Source organism: Protopterus annectens, chromosome 8.part0 (genome assembly GCF_019279795.1).
Source record: "Protopterus annectens isolate FY-2018-M chromosome 8.part0, PAN1.0, whole genome shotgun sequence".
NCBI classification, from domain to species: Eukaryota; Metazoa; Chordata; order Ceratodontiformes; family Protopteridae; genus Protopterus; species Protopterus annectens.
This window is the reverse complement of record NC_056741.1, coordinates 422,864,520-422,890,644: the sequence shown is the minus strand read 5'-3', so window position 1 is coordinate 422,890,644 and position 26,125 is coordinate 422,864,520. Positions and strand designations below refer to the sequence as shown.

At 38.6% G+C, this 26,125-nt stretch overlaps 1 protein-coding gene across 1 annotated transcript in view; it reads left to right on the top strand.

The window, feature by feature from the left end:
* LOC122808243 overlaps positions 1 to 26,125 on the top strand; it is a 163,554-nt gene that overhangs the window by 4,325 nt on the left and 133,104 nt on the right. Inside the window, exons 2-3 of the mRNA XM_044079206.1 lie at positions 3,793 to 3,905; positions 24,474 to 24,613. Of these exons, the coding sequence (XP_043935141.1) occupies positions 3,793 to 3,905; positions 24,474 to 24,613 (253 nt within the window). The remainder of the gene's footprint in view (positions 1 to 3,792; positions 3,906 to 24,473; positions 24,614 to 26,125) is intronic.

The window sequence follows — 26,125 nt, the reverse complement described above, 5'->3', positions numbered from 1 at the left end:
TTTTGACGCATTGAGGTGGGGTCACTAATTTTATTTTTAGTTATATAATTAAATACATGAGACAATTCTTTTCCCAAACTATCAGCAAACTCTTTGTAAAATTCAGCTGTAATACCATCAGGCCCTGGCGACTTATGTACTTTCATATGTTGAATTGTATATACTATTTCTTCTTTAGAAATAGGTTTAATCAGGTCACTTTGCAGGCTCTCTTCTAATTCTGGAAAGTTAATTTTGCAGAAAACTTTTATTCTGGTTATGTAGAGACCTATCAGTTTGCCCCTCATACACCTTAGTATAGATTTTCCCAAAAACATCAACAATATCCTCAGTTTTAGAATATATTGTGTCGTTATACTGAATTTCCGAAATATATCCAGTTGTTTTTGATTGATTTATAATCCTTGCCAGTGCTTTTGATGGTATTTGAACATTATTAGCATATTTCACTAAACACCTATGTTCTTGAAGTGTTAATTTATTATTATGAAGCAAAAGAGATCCCTTTGAAGCTTCAACATTTCCTCCTCAGTTTGAGCGTTAAAATTCTGAATCAGCTCATTATCAAGTTGTTTTATTCTTATTTCTAGTTTTTGAATATCGCTATTATGAATTTTCTTATAATATGAGGCTTTTTGTATAAGAAATCCTCTAATTTGAGCTTTAGCTGTTGCCCATTCAATGTCAGGGGTATGTTTTTGGAGCTTCAAGCTATCTGTAAATTCTTTCAAATATTTTATAATTCCATCTGCTATCTCTTTTTTACTTAAAAGATTTGGGTTGAGTGATCAATTATAACCCCTATGCCTTCTTGTGTCTTTTAAATCTTTAGAAAATTTTACTTGAAATTTTTGAGTGATCTGATAGATGGCAGTATGTATAACCACCACTGGTTCTAAATTCGTTAGTGCTTTAGATATCAAAAGTAATCTATTCTAGCCCACATTTTGTGGCATGGTGAATAGAAGGTATATTTATTTGCATTATTAATATCTTGTGAATAAGAAAAGGGGTCATATAATTGAAAATCTTCCTTAAAATCATTTAATGCTATCCCGGCCTGCTTATTAAATGCTCTCTGTGGACAAGACCTATCCAACTTTGGATTTTGATAGGTGTTCCAGTCCCCACCCACAACAAAATAATAACCATCATATTGTGTTAATATTGGATATAATGATGCTATGAAACTGTGTTGATCATTGCATGGGGCATATATATTCAAAAGTAGGATAGGTTTATCAAATGCATTATCCGATAAAATCACATAACACCATCGCCCATTTGGATCCACTTTGGAGTCTAAAATCCTATCTTTGTATTGGGTTTTGATAATTATAGCCACTCCCGCACTGTTTGTCTTACCTTCTGATGTCACTAGCTTTCTAATCCAGTTCTTTTTTCTAATATCATTCCATTGTTCATTCATCAAATGTGTTTCCTGTAGAAATACAAACAGTGCTTTGTCCTGTAATAATATGTGTAGCAACAGCTTTCTCTTCTTCAAGTTCTGGAGCCCTTTAACATTCCATGAGTTCAACTCCCACATTCACAGGTCTTGGTATCAAATAACAATATAAGAGGGAATTATGAAATTGACATGTATTGACTGTACACTATATCTAATCTGGAAGCATTTCCTACATCCCGTCCCTAACCAGTGCTTACCCACTTTACCCCTGGACCAGGATTTATATAGGTCTTGTATAAGAGAAAATATAAACAAGGTTAAACACACCAACACATTGAAAAACTTCAGGTAATAACATTTAAAACATTTCCTAAACATACAACCTATATATTCTAGCATATCTACATCAAAGTCTAAACTACACATTCCCTACCAAACACCGCTACTTAACTACAGCTTTGGTTTAACTATTAGTTAAACAAATCTCATTTCTAAGGTTAGTACTGTGTAAAGGAAAGTTTTAGTAGATTGGGTACTTATTTTATCCTACCTTAAGTATCTGTTTTGTTGCAATCATTATGTACATAAACTTTTTACAGAAGAGAGGAGAGAGAAAAAAAAAATACATCCTACATTTTAGATCTGTACCCTACACAGTGCCTGCCACTCACTGCATATAGTAAAAAAACAATTTTGGTTCACACCTATAAAAGAAGAAAAAAACAGTAAAAGTACATGTTATTATGTACTTTAAGTACATACTGTAATGTTATTTAGTTATAAAAAGAACATTATCATATTATTTTCAGTTCTCTTTGTCTTTTCAAGCCAGGAAACCATCAGAAATACTCACGACAAGGGACCTCTTTCACAGCAGGACCACAAGAAGTATTACATCCAAATCTACACTCTCAGTTGAAATCCAGGCATTTCCTGTTTACCACACAATGGAAATAGACCTTGGAGGCCATAAAAGTCTGGAAACCAGACAGCAGACCCTCAGATTAGCATAAACAAACAGTTTTATTGCTTTTTCAGAGGCCTGAACAGTTTAGTGAAGAAACAAAGGATTAGAAAAGCCTTGAGGTAAAATACATGCTGGATCTGACTACAGGAACATGCCAGTCTCAATTGAAGTTCTTTTCAGCCCTCTGATGCAGGTAGAACTTTAAAAACTTTCAGAAACACTCCTTTTGCCTGATTTTTATTGGAAACAGAATATTTAGCGCCATCCACCATAAATGTAAGCATATTGGGGTATTTCATCTGGAATTTAATTTGTTTATCAATCAGAAATTTACAGTAAGCAGATAAAGACTGTCTAGCCTGCCTTACTTGTAATGGTAAATCTTGAGCCAGAAATATTTTAACATTTTTCCACATAACATAGCCACCATTTTTTTTTTTGCAGTAAACAGTATTTTGCTAACATCTTGAAAGTTCAATATCTTAACATATACAGGTCTAGGCATAGTAGAAGCTTGTACCTCTCTCAGCTCTGTGTGCCCTTTCTATTACAATCTGTTTCACCCCATCAGCATCATTTAACAGTATTTCAAATATTTGTGTTATGGCTGGTATTAGCTCTGCATACTGGATGTTTTCAGGATTCCTCTTATAATAATATTATTTCTTCTAGACCTTGCTTCTAAATCAATAAGTTTATTTTGCATGGCTTGTACATCCACATCACATACCTTTGATTTTTCTCCAGCATGTCAATTTTGTCCTCTATTTCAGAAATTCTGGTCTCAGTTTTGTCCATTCTCTGAAGCAATTGATTGCATAAAACTCCAAATGTTTGTATTTGTGAGGTCAAGTCCTTTAGAGCTTCCTGTATAGGTAGTAAAGCGTGCTTGATATCCTCCATGTTTAGTGGCTGATCAGTCCTGGATCTAGTTTCTGGTTTCTGTTGTTCCTGCTGTCTAGTAATCCTTTGTTTTTTCGCAGTTCCATCCTTTACTGGCGACTGTAGTTCTGACAACTTTGTCTTAGTAGTAGTTGTTTCCATGGTTCTTCCTTGTTGCAAGATTTTTCTTTCCCCAAGCAGAAAGGCAGAATAAAGAAAGCACACGGTCCTTTGTTTGTTTCTCTCTTCAGAGCAAAGTAATCACTTGTAATCCTGATGGATAAATACTTTTTTTCTCACTTTTTTAACTGATTTTAGATTAGGTCAGTATAAATGCAACTTTTTATCATCAATTTGATGTTTAAACCTCCTGATATCCACTCAGATCAGAGATTTTCCTCGGGTTAATTGAAGAGCTGCAGTTTAGCAGTGTTTACAGCATGGCAGCCATCTTTGAATCCAGTTCTTTATGTTTCTGTTCCTAGTTTAATAGTAAATGTGCAAAAATGCTTCTTTTTTTCTTTTCTTTTAGGAAAATGTGGTTCCCCACCAGCAAAGTGGATGTCACTGGATTTCTTCAGAATTATGGGAAGATATGTGGTGTTTCTTCCTCCAGCTGAGATCCAGGACCTTCGATCTGATGAAGTATGTTCTTGTTTCTCTTTTGTTATAAATACTTGTAAGGAAACTTGTATTATACACAGTACAACAACCTAATACGTTGTTTTTTTACAAAGTATAACAAGACAAAAGCACAAAACCATAGAAGTATAAGTCAGGGTAAGTCTGACAAAATACATTTCTGTCCCAAACAAAAGATACTTTCCTTGGCCAATGCAGTGGAAACAGCAGTCTGTAATTTAACGTTTGGTTGTAGAAGTCCTATGACATCAAAAACTACTCAGTATCTTTACCACTTCATAATTATTAAATTACTATTGCTTAATTTTTCCTATTGTTGTACAAAACTGCACAAATATCTACTGGGCTAAAATACCAGTCTTGAAGAAATATTTTGGAAGCCATCTTTAAATCTTATATTTTTTTAATATTGCTGCTGATAGCTCTTAGTATTCACCTTTTCTGCAGAAATAGCCTTCAGTTGTAAAGTGGAAGAAACCAACATTATTCCAGCTACTCCTTTTCTCTATGATCAGGTAGTTTGTTCCATCCTGCATTGCTGAGTGCAGTCTCTGGAGGCCATCCTACTAACATATTCCATGCAACAAGTCACCATCTACTTCATGCATATTCATGTCCTGCCACATAGGCTTACAGTAATTTCTTTTCAACAATTACATTTGAAGAAATGCCATTCATTCCAGGCACATTTTCAGCAACAGAACCTGGGGATAATTTCTATAAAGCAATAGTCTCAGCTTCAGAGTTGTCTGCAACTTCTTTCCAGCTACAATAAAACTTAGAATTCATTTGTTCTACACAAACAGCTCAGCCATCATGTCCCTATCTTTTTCACTCTGAAGCACTTCCACTTCAGTAGCACTCAGTTCATTTTCTATAGTCTTCTCAGCAGTATCTTGAAAATATTCCTGCAGATAATGGATAATTTAATATTTTATAGCATATAGCATAACTATTTATATATAGCACAGTTAAGTTATTTTCTTCACATAGCAAAATGATTGCATAACATACATCTATAGCCCTTTTACATCTCTTCATGCTCTCAGTATTTTCTATCTAAAAAGTTCTTATTTACATATTTTTTTTTTTACCAGCGCACAGTTGCTATGCCCACAACGTGGGAAACAGTCCCTCCAAGAAATAAAACTGATCTCTGCTATCCCTTGAAGTCCAATGAATCACCCCAAGAGGCTCTGGCCTTTTTTTTACCAGTGCCTAGTTGCTATGCCCACAACACGGGACACAGTCGCTCCAAGAAATAAAACTGATGTATGTTTTTTGCTGTTATGCTATTTTCATCAATCTTCGGGGTTTTTTGTTGGGAGCATGCTGTTAGGACCGCTTGGTCCCCTCTAACATACCTGACTCATCAGACCCAGTATGCTATAAAATCTTCCCTCCCCTTAGCTTCTTTAGTTGTGCAACTTACTAATAGTTAATAGCTATTTTAGATATGCACACTCCTAAGAGATACTAGTTTATGGAAAGTCCACTTAGTCTAACATCCTAGCAGCCCTGCCCGACCTGATAGACTCAAAAACTCAACTTAACCCTTCTGAGTTTCTCAGCCCTATTATCCCCTTACAGCAACCTTCAACAGTGCAGCAGTACGGGGGATATAGCATTCTTCTATTCAGTCTACTACACTACATTTACTGCCCCGGACACAACCTCCTCTCACTTTGTGCACATCTTCTCTTACCCTACGTTACTTACCTGCTGCCTTTATAAATTGGAGATCGTCTATTTGAAAAGTTTTACTGGTTTATCCCGGTTTGCTCGAGATCTGGAGCTTGGTTTGTGCAATTATTGCATTCCTATCCTCCCTACTATAGGCTACCCTGCCCCCATTTCCATTTCCCGTTCACTCAATTTCCCTTTGAAAATTATTTATTCCTGGAGAACCCACGGGCGCCATTTTTAAATCCTACATACACGCGGTGCTGAGCTTCTCCCACCAGCATGCTCCCCAGTAAGTTACTATTGGTTTGTACGTCTTGAATATGCTGTAATTTACATCAGTAATCACAACTGTACTGCAGTTTGGTCACTGTTATTCTTGTTAAGTAAATATGAACAACTTAACTGAGCTGCTCCACCCATGGCATTTACTGCTTCAGTCCTACATTACCGGGCACCTGATACCTGCATCTATACAGTTTCTTACTGCATTTTAACAGTTAACTAAGCAACATATAACTGTTACAACTTAAGAGTAATCACATATGATGGTCCTGTACTGTATGCCACAGAATGACTGTATTACTGGTATTCTGTATTCTGCATTGTAATTGTGCTACCTGAATGTATACATGCCATAAAGTATATCCTTAGCTAACTCCTCACCATAACTGGTGAAAGACATAAAGCCATTTAACTGGTGCTCTAGAATACTGTTGTGAAAATTTCCTGATCTGCAATTGCCTTGGAGCCAGTGCTTAGTTGGTGTTTTCAGGTTCATACAATAATATAGTACTGTGTTACCTCTAGTGCTCATTACTTTTATGTAGTTTTTCTTGTACTATAGTTAATTTGCTGCCTACAGTTTTTACCTGTAGTGCTCATTACACTAATGTAGTTTATCCGTTATGTAGTTAATTTGCTGCCTACAATGTTTTACCTTTCTGAGTTACAGCACCACAGTATAAATTAGTTGAATGTGTAAATACTATGTATGTAGTGCCTGTATGCTGATGTATTGTATAAACTAGTTTTACTGCCTCACGATCAACCACTTATTTCATCTTAACCTTTTTCCAGCTGTGCTATCCCTTGAAGTCCAAGGAATCACTCCCAGAGGCTCTGGCCTTTTGTTTTACCAGTGCACAGTTGCCACTCCCACAACACGAGAAACAGTCCCTCCAAGAAATAAAACTGATGTATGTTTTTTGCTGTTATACTGACTATTTTCATCGACCTATGTTTTTTTTGTTGGGAGCATGCTGTTAGGGCCACTTGGTCACCTCTAACATACCTGACTCATCAGATCCAGTATGCTGCAAAATCTTCCCTCCCTTTAGCTTCTTTAGTTGTGTAACTTACTAATAGTTAATAGCTCTTTTAGATATGCATATGCCTAATAAATACTAGTTTATGGAAATTCTACTTAGTCTAACATCCTAGCAGCCCTGCCCAGCCTGATAGACTCAAAAACTTAACTTAACCCTTCTGATTTTCTCAGCCCTATTATCCCCTCACAGCAACCTTCAGCAGTGCAGCAGTACAAGGGAAATGGCCTTCTTCTATTCAGCAGCTACTAAGCTACATTTACTTCCCCAGGCACAACCTCCTCTCACTTTGTGCACATCCTCTCTTACCCTACTTTACTTACCTGCTGCCTTTCTAAGTTGGAGATAGTTTATTTGAAAGGTTTTACTGGTTTTCTCCTATCCCAGTATGCACAAGATCTGGCACAACCTGCTCCGTTTGCCCTCCGCTACACTCCAGGCTCACTCCGCTCCCCTACTCTACCCCCATTCCCACCCATCCCCTCTTTGCTTACACTTATACTCATACAAACCACACCCCACTGCTCTTTCACCGAATCACATTTCCTACACCACCTCTAACCCAACCCTGCACACATCAACCACTTGCAGCATCACACTCACACACTGCACCCACTCTACTCTCCTACAATCCCCACCCTGCCTATTCTCCTCCCACTACTCACCATACACCCACATTTTCTCCTAACACACACTGCACACTCACCTTCCCTACTACTCACAATGCAATCACTCGCAGCTTTGCTAATCCTACTACTCATATCCTCTTACTACTCCACCTCCTATCACCACCTGAACATCCCCCCCACCCACACACACACACACACACACACACACACACACACACACACACACACACACACACACACATACACATTAGTACTCACCACCCTCCACGATCCTGGCTAAAGACCAATATCTACATATCCTCACAACTGTTCAACTACACATTACATGCACCTATTCCCACTAAAATACCCCCACACACACAAAAACCTACACTCCTAATCCACAAAGACTGCAAACCAACCTATAAAGGCACACACAACCACTTGCCCAAGCCCTCTCTGCATAATCATTGTGGGGACATACATCCTAATCCTGGCCCTGTACAAATCTGCAGAACCCCCTTCCAAATATTAAACTCTCTCACAGCTACCACTATCTTACTCATTCCACCTCTGACCTGCTAATCTTAAATATTAATCTAAGAAGCATTGTAAACAAAATTCCAGAATTCCAAGCAACACTCACCCTGTACTTTCCAGATTTAGCTATACTTACTGAAATCTGGTTAAAAGACCAGAATAAAAGCAATGAATTCTTTCCCCAAGGATATAACATCCATAGATTAGACAGAGAGAACATAATGCTGCGGTGGTCTAGCAATCCTATACAAATACTACCTTGCCCTCCAGCAACTAGATACTTCTGCCCCTGTAACTATTGACTCTGAAATCATAGTCTCTCATCTACACATCAACAAAAACAAGTCTATTATAATTATAGCCATATACCTCCCCCAGGTAACAATAACCTTACCATTGAAAATCTGCTTAGCAGGGCCAACTCTACCTTCAATCACGAAACCTTGATCTTAGGTGATTTCGTTCTAGACTGGACCACATGTATCTCCACTAGTCCAACTAACTTTGTCAACCCATTTGCTTCTCCCAACTAATCACCACCCCTACAATAATTGATAAACACATAATAAACACTCTATTCTAGACTGGACTCTCTCAAACCACCCTGATGTCTGTACCCCAATGCACTTAGCAATCACTCTCCCACCTACCTAGTTAGGCAAAAAGCTAATGCAACCAAAAGCACAATCTATAAACAGATTCATACAACAAAAAAAAAAACATTTCTGCTGAAACTTTTAATTCCCTCCTCAACCATCACAACTGGTCCCCCTTAAGGCACCTTCCCCTTGACAAAGCCATTAAATATTTCAATAAGTCATTTTTTAAATATCCTAAACTCACTTTCCCTAACAGAAAAACCCATTGCAAAAGCACCCCAACTCCATGGCTAACCAAGGATACAATTAATATCATGAAACAAAGAGACAGTACATGACTAAACTACAAATCTACTAAAACCCTACCATAGTGCAATATGCAGATGACTCCACAGTCATTTGCACAGCCCCCTCCTACCCAGAACTACAACTCAAAACCCATCAAGCCTTCTCAGATACAGAACTATATCTCAAGGAGAACCAACTCATATTAAACCCCAACAAAATAAAGCTTATGATATTTATACATAATAAATCCTCAAAACCCACTTCCCGTCTCTACATCCTCTCCTCCAACGGTACTAAAATCAAACCAGTAGATAACATTAAACTGCTAGGGGTCACAATAGACAGCTCATTAAGATATGACAAACACATAGCCCTTACTGTCAAGAAGATACACATTAAACTCAGCTGCTTATATAGGTCCAGAACACTCCTCACCCCTCTCACCAAATTGATCCTAGCTAGAACCCACCTTCTGTCCACACTTCTGTATGCCTCCTCCATCTTCACTAACCAACTCTCCAAGCTAGATACTTGCTACCACAAAATTGCTCGCATTGCTGCCAACCTCCCTAATAGAACATACCACTTCACTGCCCTAAAACAGCTCCAATGGCTAGAATTATCACATCTTCTATCACATAGCCAACTGACAATTGCTCATAATGTCATTTATCAACCAGATGCCTGTCCAGCTCTAAAAATCCTAGATGAACCCTACTACACCTCCCATACACTTTGCTCATCCAATAAACTGCTACTAAAAAGCCACAAATCTAGTAATTCTTTGGGTGACGCTCTATTTGCTAATCACATTGCTAAAATCTGGAACTGTGTTCCACAAAACATACTCACCCCAACCCCCACCAACATTAGATTTAAGCAACTACTCGAAGAACACCTCTTCAATAACTGGCTATGCACCTGTATTACCCCTGGATAATCTCCTTCCACCTCCCTTGCTTGCCTCATTCACTCCCTACAGTAGTTCATATGTAATCACAAACATTGTATATCAGTTCTGTACTTACATGTCTTAGTTGCCATTTTGATAAAGGTATGTACCTGCTGTTATTCTGTAATGTGAGAGTAATATTTTCTAGGAAGGTTTAGCTTTATACTACCATGTTCTACTATCTACCTGCTGTTATTTTTTGTAATGTGTGTGTAACATTTGGTATCTATGTTTTTGCTTTAACTACCAATGTTCTATCTTTGCATAACTAATTACTAATTCTGGAGCTTTTCTTCCTGGGCCTCGGTTGAAAACAGGCTACTAGCCCAGTCGGACTATCTGAGTAAACAAATGCAAAATAAATAAATAAATAAATAAATAAATTAAATTATCATTTCTTCCCTTTGCCTTGTCGCTGCTCTAACCATTAGAGGTCCTTTCTCCATCTCTGGCTTGTCACTATCCTACCATCCCCTTAATAATTCTTTTTTTTTTTAATTTAAGCATTTTGATTAATGGCAAAGCCACGGTGGTGCAGCGGTAGTGTTGTTGCCTCACAGCAAGAGGTTCTCCCATTCGATTCTCGGCTGGAGCACCTACTGTGTGGAGTCTGCATTTCCTCCCTGCAGTTAAGTGGCGTTTGAAAGACATGCGTGAATGGGCGTGCCTTCGTTGAAAGTTTGGCGTCGGGCTGGCACCTCAGCACCGTAAAAATCTAGTGCCAATCATTAGCAGACTGGAGTTCCGCTGTGGCGACCCTTAACTGGGAAAAACCGAAAGAAGAAGAAGAAGATTAATGGCATTCCTTCTATAACTTCTGATATAAAATTGATGGGAAAATTTGAAAACATCTATTTGTTAAAAGCTGGATACCTGCATATAAGGTTTTTACATAATTTTAATACATTGTTTACATAATCAGAACTAGCTAGTTTAAAGATATTAAAACACATACAGTTTCAACATCCAGACCAACTTGCCTTCAGATTTTTTTTTCACTGCTAGCCATGTTATATCCCAGATCTCAGCTGGAATCCTCCCAAAATGTAACATTTCTAAAAACATCATGACTCAAGTTCTTATTAATTCTTCACTACAGCGCTTGCAAATTTTTCTCCCTTGCCATATATTTCTTTCACTCTGTTCCCCTTACATTTTTTACATCAAATTCCAATTTTTACAATAATTATTTATGTTTTTCACTTCTCTTCACCTACCCATGCTTTTAGTTTCTTGCACATCACTTACTCAGATTGCTTCATGCAATTATTTTTCCATATTCCAGTCTCCCAAATACCACCTGTCAACACTAAGGTACCTTTAATTATATGTACACTCTGGAACTTTCCACTTCTATTTTTACATATACCTAGTCTGTATATGTCCTACAGTGTACACCTTTAGATTCACATTAACAGCTTTGTTACTAAAGTTATTTGTAATGGTGATGGACAGGGTGACAGATGAGATCGGACAGGAGTCCCCGTGAACTATGATGTTTGCAGATGACATTGTGATCTGTAGTGAGAGTAGGGAACAGGTGGAGGAGACCCTGGAGAGGTGGAGATATGCTCTAGAGGAATGAAGGACAGTAGGACTAAGACAGAATATATGTGTGTGAATGAGAGGGAGGATAGAGGAATGGTGAGGATGCAGGGAGTAGAGGTGGCGAAGGTGGATGAATTTAAATACTTGGGATCAACAGTTCAGAGTAATGGTGAGTGTGGAAGAGAGGTGAAGAAGAGAGTACAGGCAGGATGGAGTGGGTGGAGAAGAGTGTAAGGAGTGATTTGTGACAGACGAGTACCAGTAAAAGTGAAAGGGAAGGTCTACAAGAGGATAGTGAGACCAGCTATGTTATATGGGTTGGAGATAGTGGAGAGGGTCAGCCCAGGTTGGAAGGCTTGGAGGCAAAGCCAGAGAGGCAAGATTACGTTGGTTTGGACATGTGCTGAGGAGGGATGCAGAGTATATTGGGAAAAAGATGCTAAGGATGAAGCTGCCAGGTAACAGGAAAAGAGGAAGGCCTAAGATAAGGTTTAAGGATGTGGTGAGAGAGAGTTCATGCAGGTGGTTGGTGTGACAGAGCAAGATGCAGAGGACAGGAAGAAATGGAAACAGTTGATCTGCTGTGGCGACCCCTGACGGGAGCAGCCGAAAGAAGAAGAAGAAGATTCCTCAAACAAAAATCTTCCACGTAGTCCCTTAATATTGCAGCATCACTATAGTATTTCCTTAATTCTGGTGTTCTCCCTGCCATATGAGCATTAAAGTCCTCACTCTGTGAATTTCCTTGAGAATAAGAAACATTTTACTAACTCACACTGGCAAATTAATAGTATTTTTTCAATTCTCCATACACATTAATTAGCAAGAAAGCATACTTCTCACTCTATACTGCTAGTGACCTCTTAGCTAATTTCTCTTATCTTATTCACCAGTATCTCCTTGCCATGCTACAAAATAGCTATACTATCCACTTTCCTTCTTCTTACTTGATTCAATTACTTGTTCCTCCTGTATATTACATATTCATTTTCCTTGAATTTTGCCTATATACAATTCTTGCAAAACCTAATATATCATTTCCTAAATCATCCTGATTTATGTTTACCCATTTTATTGCTCATACTTCTCATATTTCATGTTTTCGTTTGAAGTTTCAGTCCTTAAATAGCAGTTTGTATAAACCATCTCTATTTTCTTCTCATCCTGCCTTCTTTTTTTCAACCACTTCATCTTTTTCACATTCTTCCTCTTACAATGTGTGATGCTTATTCTCATCTCCTTGCCCATAATGTTTTCTTCTCACCATTATTTGGGGAACTACCGATATGTCATGCTTTTCTTCCCTAGTTCCTCTTTCTTTCCCATCCCATTTTTTTGTTCACTTGCTCTTCATCTTTTTCACTTTCTTCTTCCTTTTTTATTTAAACCAACTCATTGGCATTGTCTTATTCGTCTTACTTTCTTTCTCGCTGTTTTACTTTTTCTAATCAAATATTTTATATTTTTCCAGTATCTCAGCCAAGTTACTCCCAGTCAGTATAAATACTACTTTGGGTCTTCCATGAAAACAGAAGATGGACTCTCTGAAACTAATCCGCATGATAAAAATAAATAAAAAATAAATCAGTGTACTTGGTATATACTTCTGAAGAACCAAGTTCAGTAGAACACCTCCCACGTGAATTGTATGTTTTGTATTTAATTACTCTTAATCACTTAAGAAAATGTACAGGAGTAGAATTAATCTGCATTCTTGGAAGAGGACAACACTGTACTTAGGAAATGAAAACCAGTGATAATGTAAAATGAAAGTAGGAGAAAAAAATGGAATATACACTCCCCACTAAAGAGCTGTCAATTAAACACTTAATGTTCACATATCAAAGCATGGCATACATACCCTTATCAACCATTCTAGTATTTTACTAGTACAGAAAACCCTCAACATATATACAACAGAAGCTTGAAGGACAAAAAAAGATGGTTTGGGTCATATTAATTGAAGTATAAGGGTACTGATTAAGATATAGGTGATTAAGATTTATTGATTTCCATAATACTTATAGAAATTTGAAGTTGTTTAATGTATGTGGTGCTTAAGGTAAGGTAGGACATAGAACAGCTTGAAAGCCTGAGTCTCTTTTTATTTATAAATACTACAATGATATTTTGCAGGGATTGTATTGTAATGTGCTAAATGTTATATGGATGAGGAAGGTATTTTGTGAGGTCTACTAAATGAAGTTTAAAGTGTGAAATAAATAAATGTGAAGCAAGGCAGTAAACTAAAATACATAATCTTGATAAGAGCTATGGTGTCTTTGACAGATTATTTTTTTTTTCTGCTTCGCAAAATAAGGAAATCAAGGAGCTGGTTATTCAATTGGAATCATATTTTAAAAGTTATAGTATCTGTAGTGGTAGTCACCAAAAAAAGTACTGATGGTATGGTTCACGGCTTGGTGGTGCCTACAGGCATACCTCTCAACTGTCCAGATTTTCACAGAATGTCCAGATTTTTGCCTCATATTTTTGGTCTTTTCCTCATAAAATTTGTGTTTTTCTGGGTTTTTGTGGCAAGTCAGTGAGGATTAAATTCACTAAATACTGACAACCATTTGAGTTTCAGACTTCATATCCTTTAGAAAATGCACCATGACACAATACCTTTTATTCTAGCAACTTTTAAAGTTTATGAGAGCAATATTTAAAATTTGTTCTTATTTTTGGGGATTTGTCCCCCTCATTATTGTTGGCTTCATCCAGATTTTTTGCACCAGAGGTATGCCTAGAGCCTAGATTTTAATGTTTCCCTTCCCTTCCAAAATGGATTGTGTGTGACATCTAGTTAACATCTCATCAGACTGCCACCAATTAATGTGACATCCAGATAATATCCCCCTGAAATGCCACCAGATAATGTGATGTCCCTTACTATACTGGGTCAGTAACTAAGGAGCTTCAATCCCCACTACTGACCTCAATATGAGACTGTCACTTAAACAGGAGTAATATTTCACAATTTTCCCATAAGAGCACAACAGGAACATGCTCTATAATTTATTTATTTATTTATTTTACATTTGTTGACCGGGCTAGACTAATTGGATATATGTCCATTTTCAGTAGAGGCCCGAGGAGAAAAGCTTTGAGACAATAAAAGAAAAAAAAATTTATACAAATAGTCCACAAGAAAAGTGGAAATACAAAATAATTACATAAGTATACAATTGATTGGCAGGAATATTACAGCAAAGCATTTTTTTTCTGGGATTGGACTGTATACTTCTGTCCACCTCTAATGCAACTCCTTATTACACACTTCAGAGCAATGTTTCCCAATCTAAGACCTCTGACATACTCACACTTAAATAAGTTAAATCTCACACATTCAAACACTCCTGGGAAAGCCTGACACAAATTTCCAGCTCTGTCCCTTTCCCGAAATAATACTGAAATGCTGCCACCAATCAGAGTATCCTCATGCCTGTCTAAAGGGGTGTCCAATTATGAAAATTAAATATTAAAAAATACTAGCAAATGACCTAAGCAATCAGGCTTTCTCATTGGCCCGGGAAGTAATCAAAGCAGGTATAAGCACTCTCAAATCACTAAAGCAAAACACTGATTGTCCAGCCATAGTGTAAATTAATAAAAATATTTAATACTGACAAAATTATTAAATAAATATAAAATAGTAATTTCCTATAAACAATCAGAACTCAGTCACCAAGAAAAATGAAATTAATACTATAGTATAGAAATCCAACATTCAGAAAAAACTCTAACTGATCTAACTGATTAGTTATAATTTCTTAACTAACTAAAGAACACTGTCCCTGAGCTAAACTACATTACTACACCAGAGCAAAGGCATGCTTACAGTTCTTGGTGAATCCTTTTTGGGTATCCACTGCACAGTACATCTGTGATCAACTGACAACTGACTACAACAGCCTTTTTATAGACTAGCCTAAATGTCAACTGTTTGAGTTCTAATTTTCACTTCATATTTTTTAAATTCAGCCAACAGCTGTTTTTTAAATGTTCCTTCCTATCTTTCAGCTTCTGACAGTAACACATAGCAACTGTCAACATTCTGATGGCATCATCTGCTGATCAGCTGAATCTGAGACAGTTTGCCTTTAAAAACTCTCTTCACAAACATGTGCAGTTAGAAATGTAAAAGGACACTGTTCATGTCTTTTAAACCATTCTGTTTAAACGGATCATAAATCAACATGTAAGAACTTATTTACAATATAATAGCTAGTCATGCTGGCACATAATGCACTTATTAATCTGAAATTATATACAGAACTTCAGCCAGACATGCTAGCACAGATGACAGCGTTGAATTTCTTCACAGACTGCACATTATTTTTTCTGTATGAAGAAAAGTAAGTCAAAAATGCTGAAAACACAAAGTTTTGAAGGGGAAGCTTCCCTGCACTTTTCATGTGGGGAGCAATCCCCCAAACCCCTTAACTTATACATACCAATGTCATGATCACACTACAGTATGGAAAAGGGGAAAAACATTATAGTGCATCAATGGCTCACAGAATCTAAGTAAATGTGGTTTTGATGAAGTACACTTGTTAAAGTGTAAGAATGCCATTCAAAACAGTTCTTATGTTTGTACAGTGTGATGACATGTGTTTCAGCAAAAGAAAGAACCCCAGAACCACACAATGCTGATACTTTGTTAATGATCTTCAACATTTGGAGATGGTCTTATTTCTGCACAGTTGTGACTGACTGTTACATTCTAGTTTTTCCAAAATGTATACACAGAATAAGATGTGCCAGTCAGCCAACAATAATGATTTTTGATGCAGGGAATCCTATTTTTAATTCCAAACTGGAGTGTGATATGAACAAGTATCACACACATATGCACACACACACACACACACACACACACACACACACACACACACACACACACACACACACACACACACACAGGCGTGCGCGCGTGTCCGTGCACGCACACACACACACACACACACACACACACACACACACACACACACACACATGTACTCACACACACAAACACACATGCACAGACTCACACACACACATATAAACACACACCTGCATGTTAAGTGGCCTGGAAGTCTAGCAAGCAACTATGCTGATAATTTCAACAGGGAGGATCTACTCAAATATAAGAAGCATTGGGGCACTGGCAATGTCATCTGGTTTACGACCACTTATGGTAGGAATACTAATATACTGATGGACATTGTACGGAGACATTGGAACATGCTATTGGCTGATAACACCCTAACACAATATCTTGGAGACATATGTCACTTCTCATTTCGTAAAGGCAAGAACCTGGGTTCACATTTGAGTAATTACAAATGACCACACAGGACGTCTTTCACAGACAGCATTCAAACAACAATTTCAGGGGACATATTGACTGGATGCATGTCCTGTGGTCATTGCAGCCACTTTAATAAGGTCACCAAGTCTAAACAATTCTCTAGTAGACATTGTGGTGTGGTTTTCGATACTGATTTCTTTGCCAACTGTAGCAGTGACTGGCTAGTTTATTTGGCTTCATGCAGTTGTTCTGCATTTTACATAGGACAGACTTCCTGGCCACTTAGATTGCAGATCTCTGAGCATCTAAGTGACATTAAACACAAGAGGAACAACAATGCCTTGTATAAGCATACTACGAAACATCCTACAGTCTCTTTCAATTTTATGATTATTGACAGAATATTGGGTTAGAGATCTAATAAAGTGGGATGGCACTCTATATTGGATGTAAAAGAGAAAAAATGGATCATTAAATTGGGTGGACTTTTTCCACCCGGGCGAAATGAATATTTATGAGGCAACCAATCACGGTATGTAATTAATTTGTATTACTGTTTAAAACGAACAAATGAATGCTTCTGTTTTCAACACTGATGAAGGCTAAGAAAGCATTCTAGCTGAAACTGGTCTGTTCTTTTTGTTCTTTTTATGTAATCTAATAAATATATTTTGATATTTGTTACAGCTTACAGTTGCTGGCTTATTTTTTCCTTGATACTTTGGTTTTTGGAGCTGTGCATTTACCCACAAGCAGGGACCTTTCTTGGAGTGTTAGGTTGGACCTTAATTTTCTCCAGGGTGCTTAGGAACATGGAGTGTGAGTCTTGGGATATAGTTGGGGACCTATAGAAGACTATGACCAGAAATGTTGTCTCACCCAGTATTAGCTGCACCTGAAGTATCTCTGATGCATTATGTTGGGCTACCAGTCTGGAGGTGTGCACATCCTTTATAAGTATGGAAACACCACTGCTTTTGGAGCTTCAGTCTAAGTTCTGCCGAAAGGTGTGGAATGATTTATAGCCTGGTAGTGCAGGGGTGCTTTCTGCTGCCTTGAACCAGGTCTCTGTTACAGCACAAATGTCAATGTTCTCCATTTCAAGGAGTGCTTCGAGTGAGTGCATTTTGAGATTTAGACTTCTAGCATTGAACAGCATGACCCTCAGATTCCATTTGTTTGTAGCTGTTATGGTGGTAATTTGGTCTTTGTAACACCACCTAAAAAAGGCACTACAGGGGTGGCAAGAACCTTGGCCAGTATCTGTAAGCCCAGGGGTGACAGATGCAGGCCATCTCTGGCAAAGCATCAAGGTCTGTCAATCATGTCATCCCAGGCAGACAGATACTGGATCCCCTTAGAATAACACCAGAAACTTAGCTAATTGTTGAAATCAGTCATTTTCTGCTTGTACTGTGGTATCATTCTGGGTTATTGTAGGATGCTGTTCAGGGCTAGCTTTATACCCACCTGTGCTACATATTCCGAGAGCTCCTCCATGTCTCTTTTCATGTAGTCCAGGGAGGTACGTCTCAGGTCATTCACACCCACATGTACAAGGACAGATTCATATTTGTACCTGTTGTTGAGGGACCTGAGTGCATGCATTATGTGGTGGATCTTGGCACCTGACAGGCAGCTGACTGTTCTTCTTCTCTTTCGGCTGTTCCCTTTAGGGGTCACCACATCAGATCATCTGTTTCCATTTCTTCCTGTCCTCTGCATCTTGCTCTGCCACAACAACCACCTGCATGTCCTATCTCACCACATCCATAAACCTAATCTTAGGCCTTCCTATTTTCCTCTTACCTGGCAGCTCCATCCTTAGCATCCTTTTCCCAATATACCCAGCATCCCTCCTTAGCACATGTCCAAACCAATGCAATCTCGCCTCTCTGGCTTTGTCTCCAAACCGTCCAACCTGAGCTGACCCTCTAATATACTGATTCCTAATCCTGTCCATTCTCGTCACACCCAGTGCAAATCTTAACATCTTTAACTCTGCCACATCCAGCTCTGACACCTGCCTTTTTGTCAGTGCCACCATCTCCAACCCATATAACATAGCTGGACTAACTACCCTCTTGTAGACCTTCCCTTTCACTCTTACTGGTACTTGTTTGTCACAAATCACTCCTGACATTCTTCTCCACCCATTCCACTCTGCCTGTACTCTCTTCTTCACCTCTCTTCCACACTCATCATTAGTCTGAATTGTTGATCCCAAGTACTTAAACTCATCCACCTTCACCAACTCTGCTCCCTGCATCCTCATCATTCCTCTATCCTCCCTCTCATTCACACACATATATTCTATCTTAGTCCTGCTGACCTTCATTCCTCTCCTCTCTAGAGCATATCTCCACCTCTCCAGGGTCTCCTCAACCTGGTTCCTCCTCTCACTACAGATCATAATGTCATCTGCAAACATCATAGTCCATCACCATTGCAAATAAGAAATGGCTCAGAGCTGATCCTTGATGTAATCCCACCTCCACCTTAAATGCATCCATCACTCCCACTGCAGATCTCACCACTGTCACACTACCCTTATACATATCATGTACCACTCTTACATACTTCTCTGCCACTCTTGACTTCCTCATACAATACCACAACTCCTCTCTAGGTACCCTGTCATATGCTTTCTCTAAGTCCACAAAGACACAGTGTAACTCCTTCTGACCTTTTCTATATTTCTCAATCAACACTCTCAGAGCAAACATCACATCTTTAGCGCTCTTTCCTGGCATGAACCCATACTGCTGATCACTAATCATCACCTCTCTTCTTAACCTAGTTTCCACTACTCTTTCCCATAACTTCAAGATGTGACTGATCAATTTTATCCCTCTGTCGTTACTACAGCTCTGCAGATCACCTTTATTCTTAAAGATAGGTACCAAAACACTTTTTCTCCACTCCTCAGGTATCCTCTGACTTTCCAAGATTTCATTAAACAATCTGGTTAAAAACACCACTGCCATTTACCTATGCACCTCCATGCTTCCACTGTTATGTCATCTGGGCCAACAGCCTTTCCATTCTTCATTCTTTTAATAGTTGTCCTTACTTCCTCCTTGCTAATCTGTTTCAATTCCTGATTCACTATCCCCACATCATCCAACCTTCTCTCACTCTCATTCTCTTCATTCATCAGCCCCTCAAAGTACTCTTTCCATCTGCTCGATACACTCTCCTCGCTTTTGAGTATGTTTTCCTCACTATCCTTTATCACCCTTACCTGCTGCATATCTTTCCCAGCTCAATCCCTCTAACTAATCAGTACAGGTTCTTTTCTCTTGCTTTAGTGTCCAACCTTTCATACAACTCTCCATATGCCTTATCCTTAGCCTTTGCCACCTCTCTCTTTGCAATGCGCCTCATCTGCTTATACTCCTGTCTACTTTCTTCATCTCTTTGACAATCCCACTTCTTCTTCACCAGCCTCTTCCTCTGTATACTCTCCTGTACTTCCTCATTCCACCACCAGGTCTCCTTGACCTCCTTCCTCTGTCCAGACGTCACACCAAGCACCTTTCTAGCTGTCACACTTACCAGCTCTGCTGTAGTTACCCAGCTATTTGGTAACTCTTCACTGCCCCCCAGTGCCTGTCTTAACTCTTCCCTGAACTTCACCTCACATTCATCATTACACCATCAATTTCCAGCGTGACAGAGTGATGTTTATGAAGCTGGAAATTGATGATGCAATGATGAATGCTGTTAGTGCATAGTGCAAGTTGGGTGTGCGATGGATGAGAAAGAAAAATTTTGGAGTGAGTTGGATGAAGCTTATGAGTGTACCCAAGGGTGAGAGATTGGTGAGTGGAGTGGATTTCAATGGGCATGTTGGTGAAGGCAATGGAGGGGATGAGGAAGTGATGGGTAGGTATGGTGTTAAGGAGAGGAATGCAGAAGGTCAGATGATATTGGATTTTGTAAAAAGGATGGACATGGCTGTGGTGAATACGCATTTTAAGAAGAGGGAGGAGCATAGGGTGAGGTACAAGAGTGGAGAAAGATGCACACAGGTAGATTATATCTGATGCAGGAGGGCCAGTCTGAAGGAGATTGGAGACTGTAAATTGGTGATGGGGGAAAGTGTAGTTAGGCAGCAAAGAATGGTGGTGTGTAGGATGACATTGGTAATCAAGAAGAGGAGGAGGATTGTGAGAGCAGTGCCAAGGATTAAATGGTGGAAGTTGAAAAAGGGTGATTGTGAGGTGGAGTTCAGGGAAGAGTTAAGACAGGCACTGGCAGGCAGTGAAGAGTTACCGAATAGCTGGGTAACTACAGCAGAGCTGGTAAGGGAGACAGCTAGAAAGGTGCTTGGTGTGACATCTGGACAGAGGAAGGAGGTCAAGGAGACCTGGTGGTGAAATGAGGAAGTACAGGAGAGTATACAGAGGAAGAGGCTGGTTGGATTGTCAAAGAGATGAAATAAGTAGACAGAAGCATAAGGAGATGAGGCGCATGGCAAAGAGAGATGTGGCAAAGCCTAAGGATAAGGCATATGGAGAGTTGTATGAAAGGTTGGACACTAAAGAGGGAGAAAAGGACATGTACTGATTGGTTAGACAGGGGGACCATGCTGGAAAATATGTGCAGCAGGTAAGAGTGGTAAAGGATAGTGAGGGAAGCATACTCACAAGTGAGGAGAGTGTGTTGACAGATGGAAAGAGTACAAGCAGCTGACTGTTACGTTCTCTTTATTCAGCCTAGTGAGTGGGACATCAGCATGCCACACTATTGAGTCACCTATGACTAGTGTGTTGGAAATTCTGTTTTGCCTTAGGGGCTTTGGTTGAGTGTCACACTGTTTAGGAGAGTTATGTGCCTCATGATTAGTGTTGTGCTGTGGTGGTCGAGTGTGTTTCTGCCTTGGAGGTCTCTGCTGATTAGGTAGATTTTTATTGAGAGCCTCCATGAAGGTGGGTGTGTGGTTTGTGTTTTTATGTGAAGACAGTGCTGGTGTATCTTCTGGAGGGCTATGTGTTCCATGTGGTGTGCTGCAAGTGTTGACCTTCTCCTCCTGACCAGCTAGTCCGGTCTTGGCTGGAGAGTGTTTGGCTTCCAATTTGGATATATAAGTGCATCTCTCACAAGTCTGAGTGTTGGGAGGTAAGAGGAGAGGGTTGTCGGTGTACATGAGGCAGTTGCTACATTGCCTCAGGATGCCCAAGTTCACAAGGTTAATAGGAGAAAGCACAGGGAACTGACCTCTAGACATGCCTGGAGGGGTGACCATTAATAATAAGTACTGGAACTGTTTCCTTGTAGAACGTTTAGTGATGGTAGCACTTTTGTGTGCTACAATAATTGCTACAAGAAGTCTTGTAAAGTGCTAGACTAATAAGCTAGTAAAAGTGCAGGAGAGAAGAGAACTAGCAGATCAAAGGGAAAATTGAAGAGCAGACTTTGGCACCACTCAGAAGCTTACAGACAGTCCTAGATACAGAAAATCTGGCCTACACTAGTTACAGGAAGGCGGGAAATAAGCGGAAATGCAGGCTTTTAAACAAGAACATTGAAAGAGATGGAAAAAAACTGCCCAAATGGTCAATAAACTACAATTTCTTGGCCAGAAACCACTCCTCTTGTGGTAGATAGGCTACCTAGTGCTTACCACTCCCACTGATAAGCTAGAAGGCTTCCCTACAACACAGAAAGGCTTGGGTGGCTCAGAAGCTTACAAACAGTCATGGATACCGCAAATCTGTATCTGGACTACAGGAAAGGCGGGAAACAAACGCAAACAAGGGCTTTTAAAACAGAAGGTTGAAAGAGATGGAAAAACTGCCCAAACGGCCAATAAACTACAATTTCTGGACCAGAAACCACTCCTCTTGTGGTAGACAGGCTACCTAGTGCTTACCTCTCCCACTGATAAGCTAGAAGGCTTCCCTCCAACACATAAAAGCTTGGGGGGGGGGCTCAAAGCTTACAAACAGTCCTGGATACAGCAAATCTGTATCTGGACTAGACTAGTTACAGGAAAGGCAGAAAACAGGCTTAGATTTATTTTTTTTTTTTTTACAGAAAAGCAGCTAAAACAGTACTAAAACAATTCAGGTGCACTGTAAGCTAGCACACTTGAGTCTGTAGCAATATTAAAGCAAATACAGTTTAAATAAATGCAATTTATTCAAACTGTATTCTGAACTGGTCAATTATTGTTTTATTCAACGCTGAACAGTTAAAAAGTGCCAAAATATACGTATCAGCTGAGAAGCACACTCTGTCAGAACACAAGGAGATTCTAGCAACATTTTTTTGTTCTTATGAAAATGTATTGCCTAGATCCTGATGTTAAACTCTTTTTTTATTTTTTGCACTCAAATAATTTCTCTTTCAAAACTTTTTACATTCCATCTGCAGTTTTTTCCACTGAACACATCACACCAGTATGTTTTACAAAGTGACTGTTTTACTTCCATATAATCTGTTATTAATCTTCTGTGCATTGGATTTAGATTTCAGTTTGGCAGAATTAGCTAGCAACAAATTAATCTTTATAACCCCATGATCACTGCACATCAATTGTGTTAAAACTTGACTTGATATAAAAGTAATTTTTTTTTTGAAACACAGTGTCTAGTATGTTCCATTCCCTGGTAGGTTTTTTACAGTCTGGAGTAATTGTTCCAGAACATACATTGTGAATAATTTATTTACTAATGTTGTTGAATCAATATTATTCCAGTCAGTTTCTGGTAAATTTAAGTCCCGAGCTAATATCATTTTTCCCTCCTGTGTTTTATGCAAGAAATGTATGAATTTCTCTAGGTCATCAGCACTTGACTTTGGTTTTCTATGCACTCCAAAACTGTTATATGTTCCAGAGTTGTATTTATTATCACAGTTACGCAGTCTATAGTATTAGTGTTATCACTGAACATGTAATAATCACAGGTCTCATAACAATCTTTAATCCTTATCATAACACCTCCACCTGATTTTTTGTTAGCGTGTCTGTTACAGTAAAAACATTTATACCTTGACAGAACTGGTTTCCAATCATTATTCTTTACCATGTTTCACAAACAATAATAACACCAATCTTCTGGAAACGCAGCAAATTTTCCAATGAAAAGGCTTTATTATTAATGCTCCTAGCATTAACAACCATCAGAGATGCATCAATTGTTGCTATCTGTGAACTTTTAAATTTTCGACCTGCAACAAAGCTGTTTACTGTTTGTCAAATATTGCAAAATATCTGTTGCAAAAATTCTTTTCCCTGATCTTATTATTAACAGAGCTTGAGAGAATGAATTACAATTAATAAGCATCAGCAGCATCAGTGTGACACCTCCTTTTTTACACATACCATGCAGCAGAAGCAGGTAAATGGCATAATGGGAGATTCTGGAATTCACCATTCCCATCAATGAGATAATGTTTTAAGGAGATTGTAATCCATGGCTTTTCCCCCCTAATTTATAGTGCTGTCCAAACAACATCACTGTAGATCCATAACATGTAACTGACCTGCTATATAATACTGTACATGCAGAGAAATCAGCAGTTTTGTGGAAAAAATCTTGAAACCATTAGTTTGTCTGCATAGTAGTATCTCTTCAGAGGGGTTACCTGCAAAACTGTATCTCCAGCAGCCCCTTGAAAATTGTACTCTGCATTGTTCAGATAAGTTCATATGTTGTTTTGTTAGACACCATTTGAAATGCTCACTAATAATGTTTTCTCTTTCTGTTGTCAGTTATGCAAGCTCTTCAATGACACCTCCTCCTTCTCTGAATGTTTCTCCATGGTATATGACATGAATGAGCTGACAGGACAGATTCTCATCTCGAAACTGAAAGAACGTTGCTTGAACCCAAAAGATGAACCATTTGGCAGGTATGGTGTTCACCAGATTTCTTTCTAACATCTGCACCAAGAAGACTAAACTAGGCACTACTTCTGAGAAATGTAAATTACTTTTTGATTTGTCTCATATTCATATGTGTTTACTTTACACTCAAAAATACCAGAATTGGCACCAAGCAGAGGGAACAGAGACATGCAGATTCACAATGCAAGGTCTCCTGGAAAATTCCTGACAACATAAGAACACTGACCAGAAGAGGATGTATCAAAAATTGTTAACACTTCCATCATTCTCTCCTAATCACTTTTGAAGGGGTACAGAAAAAACAGGAATCCAAGTAATGTTTTTGATATGGCTTGATTTAAACGTGTTACACAGGTGCACACTTTCAAAGCAATGTCATTATCAGATACATACTGATTCAGTGTCTACTCAATCCTTGAGAAACTTGAGGGTAGGAGAATTCTTTAATCTTGTTTTGCCAATGGGAGGACATGATGACAGTACAACAGCAAAGTATGATACATTTTTTTACTTAATTCATTTAAAATTGTTCCATTGTGACTTAAAATAATCATTTCATAAGCATAGCTAGCTATCATTTTGCTGAATGTGATAAAAAGGGTTTACTGCTTTGCTGTATAACAGCTTCTGATTAGGTTTCAGAAATGTGAAATGTCTTTAAATCCCTCAGATTTTCTTTTTAAACATGACTTGAAATTTGAGGCAGATAGCTGTCTAACTTCCATACTAGCTCATGTCCTGCAAACAGTGGCTTAGCTGCTGAAGAACTCAGAATATAGAGCAGCACCATTTTCTAGAGATAGTAGAATTTGAATACAAATGAACTCATATACGTTCAGCCTCAACACTAACCCAGCTACAAAAAAATCACCCAAGACTTGTTGTCCTCTATTGAGATCTGGTTAGAATGATCACAGCTATGCCTGAATACCCCACCTCCACAGAAAAATAATCAAATTCCCCTCCAGTTATCTCACACCAACTAGCAATGAGCTAAAATATAGCCTCATCTAGCAATACCAGAATAGAAAAAATCATCCAAATCAAGTTACTGAGTGTCACCACAGAAGACAAAATTAAATCTGACCAGCACATCAATGGTGTTGGCCCAAAAACCCTTCATAAATTAAGGCTAGATCACAAAGCCAGGCCATATCTCTCTAACCACAGTGGAAGGTAATAGCAACATCTGTTTTATTTCCAAGTCTGCTGTATGTATCTACAGTTTTCAAAAATATTCAAGCTACACTAATGAATGACCTTGAACAGTGATAAAATAAGTAAGTTTGCGCATTCCCTTGCATAACCTGAAATGGCTAGAACTAGCACACCAAATATCAGATAAGCAACTCATAATGGCACATAAGATATTTTACCATCCCTCAAAAAAAAACATCCATCATTAATTTGATAAAATGGTACCCCCTCCAAAAAAAAACTACACTCAATGCGTCAACACCTAATAGAAACCCAAAATTCCAGCAACTCATATGGGGACTGCTTATATTCAATAAGCA